The sequence below is a fragment of the Pelobates fuscus genome, chromosome 9, assembly GCF_036172605.1.
Source record: "Pelobates fuscus isolate aPelFus1 chromosome 9, aPelFus1.pri, whole genome shotgun sequence".
Taxonomy (NCBI): domain Eukaryota; kingdom Metazoa; phylum Chordata; class Amphibia; order Anura; family Pelobatidae; genus Pelobates; species Pelobates fuscus.
In genome coordinates, this window is record NC_086325.1 from 134,547,446 (window position 1) to 134,558,454 (window position 11,009).

At 38.9% G+C, this 11,009-nt stretch overlaps 1 protein-coding gene across 10 annotated transcripts in view; it reads left to right on the plus strand.

Annotated features, from left to right (window-relative positions):
• Nucleotides 1-7,365, plus strand: part of PRRC2B (proline rich coiled-coil 2B) — an 83,260-nt gene extending 75,895 nt beyond the window's left edge. For 9 of the 10 annotated variants that reach the window (XM_063432456.1, XM_063432462.1, XM_063432461.1 and 6 more), the window contains one exon: nucleotides 5,263-7,365. In XM_063432456.1, coding sequence (XP_063288526.1) covers nucleotides 5,263-5,406 — 144 coding nt within the window. In that variant the 3' untranslated portion in view covers nucleotides 5,407-7,365. The remainder of the gene's footprint in view (nucleotides 1-5,262) is intronic. The other variant, XM_063432464.1, reaches the window with a different exon arrangement.
• Nucleotides 7,366-11,009: the final 3,644 nt, after the last annotated feature.

Below are 11,009 nucleotides of genomic sequence, written 5' to 3' on the forward strand. Positions count from 1 at the left end.
TAATATTAGGAGTCAACACAATCTGTCTACATGTCTACAAATGCTCGCAGTTTAGGGAATAAGATCCATGAACTTGTGGCAATAATGGCAACTGATAGTGTAGATTTAGTCGCTGTTACTGAGACATGGTATAATGAGAAAAATGACTGGGACATAGCAATACCAGGGTACTCTTTATATAGAAAAGACAGGGAAGGCAAGAAAGGGGGAGGGGTGGCCCTGTATGTAAAGAATAGCATAAAATCTAGCCTAATAAAGGTTAGTGAGGCGAACATAGAGTCAGTTTGGGTTACGTTAGAATTTGGTAATCACACAGTAACTCGTGTAGGTGTGATTTATAGGCCCCCAGGACAAATTGAAGAGTTAGATAATCTACTAGTTGAAGAAATAGCTAAAATGACAATGAAGGGGGAAGTTATCATCATGGGTGACTTTAATCTTCCTGATATAAATTGGAAAACAAAAATAGCTACTTGTGCCAGGAGCACACATATTCTAAACTCCCTACTGGGATTGTCTCTAAAACAAGTCGTTGAGGAGCCAACTCGTAAAGAGGCCATACTAGATTTAGTGTTAACAAATGGAGATTTGGTATCAGATATTACTGTAGGTGAAAGTTTAGGATCCAGTGATCATCAATCAGTGTGGTTTAATATAAGAACAGTGACTGAGTCACACCACACAAAAACAAAAGTTTTAGACTTTAGAAAAACAGACTTTTCCAAAATTAGAATATGTGTAAAGGAGTCATTATCAGACTGGAGCAATTTAAATGGAGTCCAAAAGAAATGGGATTATTTAAAAGTTGCACTACTGAAGGCAACAGAAAATTGCATTAGGCTTGTCAGTAAAAGCAAAAAATTCAAGAAACCACTGTGGTACTCCACAGATGTAGCCAAAATAGTAAAAAACAAAAAGTTAGCATTTAGTAATTATAAAAAAACCCAGAGTGAGGAAGACAGAATGACCTATAAGATTAGGCAGAAAGAGGCTAAGCAAGTTATAAGAGCTTCCAAATCACACACAGAAGAGAAAATAGCACAGTCAGTAAAAAAGGGGGACAAAACCTTTTTTAGATACATAAATGAGAAAAGAAAAGTAAAACAAGGATTAGTTAGATTAAAAACAAAAGAAGGAAGGTATGTAGATGAGGATAAAGGTCTAGCTGACTGCCTCAATGAATATTTTTGTTCGGTATTTACAGATGAAAATGAAGGAAAGGGACCTCAGTTAAGAAAAAGGATAAATGAGTCATTTATTACACGTGAGTTTACAGAGGAAGAGGTTCTATTTCAACTGTCAAAAGTAAAGACAAATAAGTCAATGGGACCTGATGGAATACACCCAAAGCTATTAAAAGAGCTTAGTGGTGTACTAGCAAAACCATTAACAGATTTATTTAACCAATCATTGATAACAGGAGTAGTCCCAGAAGATTGGAAGTTAGCGAATGTTGTGCCCATTCACAAGAAAGGTAATAGGGAGGAGTCGGGCAACTATAGGCCAGTAAGCCTAACTTCAGTAGTGGGGAAAGTGATGGAAACCATGTTAAAGGATAGGATTGTTGAACATCTAAAAACACATGGATTTCAAGATCAGAGACAACATGGGTTTACTTCAGGGAGATCATGCCAAACTAATCTTATTGATTTTTTTGATTGGGTAACTAAAATTATAGATCAGGGTGGTGCAGTAGACATTGCTTACCTCGATTTCAGTAAGGCTTTTGACACTGTTGCACATAGAAGGCTTATCAACAAACTACAATCTTTGAGTTTGGATTCCAATATTGTTGAATGGGTAAGGCAGTGGCTGAGTGACAGGCAACAGAGGGTTGTAGTCAATGGAGTATATTCGAAGCTTGGGCTTGTCACCAGTGGGGTACCTCAGGGATCTGTACTTGGACCCATTCTCTTTAATATTTTTATTAGTGATATTGCAGAAGGTCTTGATGGTAAGGTGTGTCTTTTTGCGGATGATACTAAGATATGTAACAGGGTTGATGTTCCAGGAGGGATAAGCCAAATGGAAAATGATTTAGGTAGACTAGAAAAATGGTCAGAGTTGTGGCAACTGACATTTAATGTGGATAAGTGCAAGATAATGCATCTTGGACGTAAAAACCCAAGGGCAGAGTACAGAATATTTGATAGAGTCCTAACCTCAACATCTGAGGAAAGGGATTTAGGGGTGATTATTTCTGATGACTTAAAGGTAGGCAGACAATGTAATAGAGCAGCAGGAAATGCTAGCAGAATGCTTGGTTGTATAGGGAGAGGTATTAGCAGTAGAAAGAGGGAAGTGCTCATGCCATTGTACAGAACACTGGTGAGACCTCACTTGGAGTACTGTACACAGTACTGGAGACCCTATCTTCAGAAGGATATTGATACCTTAGAGAGAGTTCAAAGAAGGGCTACTAAACTGGTTCATGGATTGCAGGATAAAACTTACCAGGAAAGGTTAAAGGATCTTAACATGTATAGCATGGAGGAAAGACGAGACAGGGGGGATATGATAGAAACATTCAAATACATAAAGGGAATCAACACAGTAAAGGAGGAGACTATATTTAAAAGAAGAAAAACTACCACAACAAGAGGACATAGTCTTAAATTAGAGGGACAAAGGTTTAAAAATAATATCAGGAAGTATTACTTTACTGAGAGGGTAGTGGATGCATGGAATAGCCTTCCAGCTGAAGTGGTAGAGGTTAACACAGTAAAGGAGTTTAAGCATGCGTGGGATAGGCATAAGGCTATCCTAACTATAAGATAAGGCCAGGGACTAATGAAAGTATTTAGAAAACTGGGCAGACTAGATGGGCCGAATGGTTCTTATCTGCCGTCACATTCTATGTTTCTATGTTTCTAATCTTTATATTGCTGATAAATATACATAAAACAATAAAATAACCAGTGTATGTTGCAAGGATGAAAAACACCTTTCAAAAACAGAGGCACGAAAGTTTATTTTCAAATGGATTTGTCCCAGCCAAATGAGCAGTTTGTATAAAGCATTCAAAAAAACTGGTTCAACTCCAACTTGGTGTCTTGTTAATTCCTCCACAACAGCTGAGACTCGTGAATAGGGTAGCTATGTTACCTTTGATAATAGAGCTTGAAATAAGAGATGCTTTGTCGCCAGCATTTGTTATGTCTACAGTGTAGTTACATTTAAAGGTTGCACTGGAGTCCTTTTTTTCTGGAACCTAGGTTACTAAGTAAGTAACTAAATATATGGTTTAAAAAAAAAAAAAGGACCGAGTTGCCACGGTTTACTAGTAAATGATTGTTGGCTTTGAAATAAAACATTTGGTGAACCACACACAAGGCTGCCATTTTGCACTGATAGTACAATATAATATATTGAATTATAACAAATTAAGACTCCTTTAACTAAACACAAGAAAATATAGATGCTCATGGATACTGAAATTTTATCTGGTGCACTTTACATGGGTAGTCATTGGCTAGCTGCTATTGCGTGTGAGTTGGTAGAGGTTGTGGCTGCATCCATCCCAATATGTTGTCATTTTACTTGCAGTCCTAGGAACAAGTAAAGGTTTTTGGTTTTCCCCACTTGTGGAACTGACAAACATTGCTCATCTTCTGAAATATTGTTGTGTTTAGTGGATTTCATGTTAGACTGTGCCTTCTCTGGTATGGTTGTTCAGCCTTGTACATTTTTTTTTTAAATATTCAGATTTGGTGGTTTTAATAGGTTACCTGTAATTAGTTTGTAAGAAACACTCCATTGCAAATAATTTATTTTATTTCTGTTTATTGTACAATCTATAGATAAACCACTCAAGAAAATGTGCATGTTTCCTTTGGAGTATAGAAAAAAAAACTAACTTGCAAAAGCTGCAGACTTTGCAAGTCTTCCTCTTTCCCAAGCACAGACTTTTAGTATACTCCAAGCAGAGGCTTCTTGTTGAAAAATCTCTATGCTGTGGCTTTCCGGTGCTTCTGTGATACAGCTCATTGAGGTGCATGTTTGCAGCAGAAGAACAGTTCCTTGGCTGTTTTGACAGACAGGGAGGAGAGTATAAACTCCAAATAAAGTAAAGAATCCAAATACATAAAGCTGTGAAGTGTTTCTTTAATGAGTAATCGCCTATGGCAATAAAACAAAACCTACCAAAACAGAACTGTAATCGTAATGCTAGGTAGAAAACAATAGGAAAACCTATAGTTAATGGTACGGTAAGAGGCACATTTTAACCCGGAGTTCTAAAAGAAGAGGGGGAAAAAAAAGTAAAACTGAGTCTTTTATATTCTTGTTTCATGTATACTTCTTGTTATCTCTCCATGTGTTTGGTACACTTAAAGGAACACTATGTGCTATAACCGTTTATCTCTTTGACATGGTTATAGTGGCTGGGGCCCCTAGGGCCATCTTTCTATTCAATGTTTAACATCGAAAGAAGTCCTGGCCACTCACAACTCTGCCTAAGGCAAACCTCCAGGGTGGCAGGGATTGCATTTTAACAAATTTATACGAGCAATGGGCAGCTGTGATTGGTTGAAAGTAATTTGCTGACACTTTCAGCCAACTTCTTTCATCCATTGCTGCTTTGCTAATTGGCCTAAAGAGCACAGAGAGAGAATGATAGAGGGCTGCAGACACTATAACCACTTCAGTGAAATGAAGTGGTTGGAGTGTTAAACGGACAGTATAGGCACCCAGTCTCATTGAAGTGGTCTGAGTGCACGGTCCTTGTCCCCTTAGCCCTGCAAGTGAATACATTGCAAGGTTAAGGTTGCCTCTAGTGGCTGTCCTGCTTTAAAGGTGCTTCCTGGCCTGTCCTGCTTTGCATGAGGACGTCCAGCGTCTTCACTTCCCTAACAGGACAGCATTGACTTAATGCTTTCCTATGGCGAAGGCCTAATGCTTGCCTGTGTATTAGGCCAGCCCCCACCCCCGTCACAGAGATACCTTGACGCTGGAATCAGGTAAAGGGGGAGGGTGTTTTGGTTAACCCTTTATTTGCAGAGGGAGGCAGCAGAGAGGCACTATTGTGTTAAGAATACAATTTTGTATTCATAACACTAAAGTGTTCCTTTAATCGTATCCTGTAAATATGGGTAGAATGCACATCTGCAGTGGGGCATTCATTGCTAATTTTAATGCCTAACTGAGTTTGTTTGGTCTTGTAGAATGCTAAATTCTTTGACATTTAAAAAAAAAAAAAAAAAAAAAAATTGCATTCACTCTTTATTGAAAACTCACAGTGCTCTCTTACCCTTTATTGAACAGGTAAAGCAGAGGTCGGATGACAACAGAGGAAGCAGCTTGGCATCTCCAAAACTTTCCGAGCAGTCCTCAGCTGGTCAGATGAAACCCGTCCGTACAGGAACCATCAAACCTCAAATGGTGAAGGTGGAAGAAAGCAAGGCCTAGCAAGAAGTCTTTCTGTATATACCAACTTGTTCCACCTCCCACTCTTACCCATCACCCCCCTGTTCTCCTTCTCTATGACCATATCTTCCTGATCCCTAAGGAATCTTCATCGAAGAATGGCCCTATACAGTCATGAGAAAAACACAAATATTAACTGCCTGTACATTCTCTGATAACTCTGTGGCCATGACTTTTTGTCTGCTTCAAGCAAAACGGACTCCTGTGTTTTTCAAGGAGCACGATAGGCCTTTTACCCTTGTCCTCACCCAATCCCCTCATCATGTGGCCATGCAGTCGGTGATATGTTGGTCTCTCATGTCCCAGCCTCCATCTTGTAACTGACATAAAGCTACATAGCAACGTCATTACTTTCCTCAGTTATGATTTTAATGTACTTTTATCTGTCCCCTATTTTGTATTTTTTTTTTACTACAGCTGTAGCTTATGACAAACTGCAGAGATTTTAGACAAACTTGTTTTTTGTTTTTTTTTACCCTATCGATAGCTCATTGTTTCTTTTTATATATTTTAAACACCCTCCCTGCCCCACTATGTATTACTTTCTTGTTCCACAGAAGTTGTCAGATCCTTAGGAGGACATTACAAGTGAGGGTTGGCATGGCCAATATTAAACACACCGAGAGACAATTTGGCAAGGCTTTCATGGTGGGGTGTAGCTGGCATCAAATTGAACATTGTTAACCAATTTTGGTGGACCCTCTTAGGAAATGAGCAACTTACAAACTTTCTGACTGGTCTCACTGATTGGTAAAACTTCCGTGTCCACTTCTGTCCCTTCCTGTCTGGATCATTCAGTACTTGTACCCTAAACAGCTCTTACACTAACTGTCTACACATCAAACCTTGGCAAAGAAACCTAAATAACTCCCCCCATCCCCTCTTCCCCCCCACCCTTTTGATTTACAATCACTGTACATAGATTAGCAGCTGACAATGTCCAGAATAGAACTCTTACATGAAATTGCTTCCTTCACTTTTATATACTTGTTTGAAAATCGACCTGCAATTAAGATCTCAGAGCTGTCACAGTTTGAGCACTACGATGGTCAAAAGGGTGCTTGGTGAACCTTAAGCTGAGCAGACAAATTGCTATGTTCCAGACATGACCATCTGCTTATGGTACACCACTCCTTTTTCTGTATAGTGGAGGAATGAAGTTTCCTAATGTATTTTTCTGGACTGTCCCCATGCATGCTAACTGGTATTTAATGGGTTCCCCTACCACTGTACTATTATTCAAAGAATGGTGAATGTTAAATCTATTAATCTCCTTGGCCTAATTGTGTAGAACAATCGACCAACTGGGGACACCATTCTAGAGAAATGTTTTATTTATAATGTTATGACTGGGAAAGGGGTTCTCGATTTTCATCTTTTAGGCAGTTAGTGCAATGGGGTCTTTTTAACCTGCCCTCTTTTACCTTGTTGACATTCACTTCAATCAAGGAGTTGGCCTGTTTTGAAATAGGGTGATGTCCTTCTCAGCTCAAGTCTTCAGGTTCCAAGCTTTCATTAAATGCCCTGCCTTATTTGTAACTGGGTTATGACTGGCTCACCTGTGCTCAAGTAGAGATGTCTAGGAGTTGGTAGCACCATCCCTTGAGTAGGAGCAACCTCAAAGATGTTTCTACTTCAGTATAGATGGGCCAATCGCTAGTCGAGCCACGTTGATGAATCTCTGTGCTCCTTGTGGGATTTTATGAATGTCTGGACTTTCTCGCAGCTTTGGAGGACTAGAATTGATTATCCCTTCTACGTTATCCTGCTAATCGTTTGGTTAAATAAATTATCATACAGTAGAAGTAACAGGTTTTCTGAGTAATTGCTAGTCTCCTCGTGGCTAGGAGTTTACAAGTGGAAAAAGACTCACAAAATATTTAACTTCTATACAAACTATTCCATGAGAAATAAAAGTTTTTATTTTCTTGGGTGTTACAATGCAATTGCAATTATGTCTCTTGATTTCTAATATGTCACATTTAAGCTGTCACATCAGCATTATTTGGGTTGCTTAAACTGAATTGGTGGTGGCTCTGTAATTCTAAGTTTTTTTTTGGTTTTTGTTTTGTTTTTTATAACCCATCACAGTGGTTGGGACCTCTGATGGCTTACGAAGAGCAACATGTGCATTTCTCTAGAGTCACTTCAAAGCGGTTTACCGATATAATTTCTACACGACACTGATGTTAAAATCTGTTTCTAGTTAAGCATATTTGTTTTTATAGAGATGCATGGTTCATTGCCACATTCTGATGTTATACTAGATCAGGCCTTCTGACTTTTAAGGGGTCAAAAGACTATAAAATAAATCTGTTCCAGCTGCCCTAGTTAAGCCATGAGGGGAGAGGGGGGAGTTGTGCTTGCTATTTTTGGGAAAAGTTGCATACAATAGAATAGCAGTCTCCCCCTGCTCCCCTTTCCTCTTCATCCCCTAGAATGGTAAGGTGGATCAGTAATGTCTTAAAATAAATGGCACGGTTATAAAGTATCACACAAGGTGTAGACAGGGTGCAAATGTGCATGTGGAGATTATAGAAAATGCCTGTTCGTTATAAACATGTCATGAAGACCATAAGAAACAAATGAATGCTCACATTTGAAATAAAGTGGAATCTGATTTCTTGGTGATACATTTGGAAAATCGCTGTGAATTAAAGGACAATTGTCACCTCAAAAAAACTGAAACTCCTTAAAATAGTATAAAAGGTAAGGTCTCTAGCGTTTTGGTCTTGCAGGTACGCAGCATTAGCAACCCAAACAAGAATCTCAGCAATTACAGACTCGGTGTCCTTTGAGGGAGCATGTAATCTTTGGCAAAACACATTGGTGTTTTTCTTTTATGGTTTTAATCTTTTTATTTTTTTTTTAGTAATTTTTAAACCATATTTGGACCTTCCTGACTTTATTCAAAAGATCCTGGCCTTTCTATATCGTGAATAGCTTGATGACCCTTTGCTGCTATGCTTATATGCAGTTCACAAGCCTAAAATACTTTTGAGCTTGGAAACTCATACCACACCAGCTACCAAAACTACTGTAAAGACTCCTACACGCAAGATCAAGATATTCCACAGACCCATAGTCAGGGATTATACCGCCCAAGCGGGTACATTTGGAGAAAATTACTAAATAAAGTGTATGTGCCCCCCTCCCCAATATACTCCTTATTGCCTTTACTATATGATAGGATCCTTCAGTCATATACATACATGGTCCTCTGCTTCTATGCAGGGAGTGAAGCTGGGAAGATCAGAGACTATCTGGTTTCAAACACTGTCCGACCCAAGGTGCATGCATATAGCTGAAGGATCCTATTCTAAAAGTAGGAATGAGCATTTCTCAATTTGTTTAGATGTAGACTTTAAAAAAAATCTTGATGAAAGAACTAGATTAAAAACCGTTTCGAGCTGACAGCTGTCCTATAATATCATGGTCACTGACCAAGAAGTACAAAGGAAAATTGTCTACCCTCTTGTCTGATTTAAAATTCTCAATTAAATTTTACAAAACTTAAATCTAACTATGTACTTGTATTACACATTCATCCAAATTCTGATATCAAAGTCCAACTTTATTTTAAGCATTACTTTTATTTGTATCATACATCTGTTTCGTAACCAGCAAAATTCCAAACTCAAGATTAATGCTGCATTTACATTGTTCATATTTTTTGTCACTAACAGTTATCTTATATATATTTTTTTGTGTAATTATGTTTGGAGTCCTGCACACACAATTTGTGAGTTAGCAGAACACATAATTATGCGGGAAGTCCGCTGTCACTCTGTAAATAAAATTGCTACCTCTTCAAATGTCAAAAGGTTTTGATTCCCTGCGCACCCATTTTGGTATTCCAAGGTGTGAGCACAAGAAAAGAAGAAAATATAGTTACATTCTGCCTTTCTTTAGAATATATATTCAATGTTGTAGGGGTCAAGATATACAAAAAAAATATATAAAATACTTTTTTTTGTTTTAGTTTTTTTATTAAGTCTAAAATGTTTTGTGCAGGAAAAATAATTTGTGTAAAATGCCCTGCATGTTCATTAAACCATGTCTTATCTAATGATGTCCTTTTCACGGACTCCCATTTCCCTTTAATGTGCAATGCAATCTCATTTGATATCCTAAATGGGCAATTTGGGCTTCATTGTGGTTAAGAGACCCCAAATACTCTTGTCACACACCAAAGTCTTGTTAATCTGTAAAAAAGGAAACTATTGTCGTATTGTGAAATGTTGCAGGGGGGGGGGATTCAAATGGTGGATCTCCTGCTATTGTAGATTTTAAAAACATAATGCAGACGTGTTTTTATGTATAGCGCAAGCATGCCAGGTGGAACACCTTTCTGGTAATCAAAACACTCCTATGCAAGTTGATTCATAATGCCTAAATTCTACTTAGACACGAAATGTATTTTAATTAAGAACATTTTTTTTCACCCCACTGTGCAAGTTTGTCATTGCTTTTTAGGTATACCCCCAATAACATGCATTTATTTAATTATACTTTTTTTTTTCTTCATTGAAGGCATATCTAAAAGCCGCTTGCAAAAGCTGAAGATATCTTGTCTGCAGCCTTTGTAAGCCCTCCCCTTCTAATCCTGCCCAGTCTTTCTGTGGCTGCCCAATTAGTGTTCCCAATGCAACTCAATGAGAAGTCTTTGCAAGGCAGGTGCTCTGGGCAATTGTTGCCTCTTGAATTTTTACTCCACTGAGCTAACCAAACCAGGACGTAAGAGGAATGGTTGTCTGACAATCATGGGGTGTAGCAAGTTTACATTCAAAAAGTCAGTATCTATTGAAAATCTGCATTTTTTTAAATTTATTTTTTTGTAATATTAAAAAAATTAGGCCACTCTTCACACAAATCACTTCAGTAAGCTGGAGTGTCCTTTTCAGTTATACTTGTATAATTAATGTGTTGGGGTGTCTGACAACCAGCTCTCCAAATTTAGACAAAATTGCCAAGTCATGGGGGGGAAAAAATCACATATTTTATTTTCATGGGAAGGCTGGCAAGAAGAGCCATTGCACTCTTGGGACACAACCATACAGGTGCGGTGGGCTGCAGCTTTACGCCATTGTGTTGATTTTTAAAAACCGTGAGGTGTGTTAGGGATTACCTGGGGCTGACCAGACTGCCTGGGTATATCTGATGCAACTCAAGCTAGTTCTTATCGGTTCCAATGATGTCACAGGAGTAGCCATCTTTGACATGCATAGATTTCAGTGAATGCTTGATCATGCTGTGCAGGTCAGACCGTGCAGCTCCTACAGCTTCCATTTGTCAAATCCATATTTTCCGTGTGCATATGACCCTCTACAGTACGCAAAGCATGTCAAACTTGCAGCTTCCATGTGGCCCACCTGCCCTGGGGCCACATAGTGTTGTGGCTGCGACCAGCCGCAAGAGAGGAGAGGTTTCCTGTCTGATTCTTGTCTTCCCTCCCACGGCCGCTAGTGTGCTCCCGCAGGCCAGCCCTCCTGCTCGCAGTGTAAGAGGAGCGTCTGGCCTGCTTAGGCAGAAATGAGCAGAGCTGGAACTGGAGGATGGGTGGCTCATCTTAAGGTAGGGGAAAG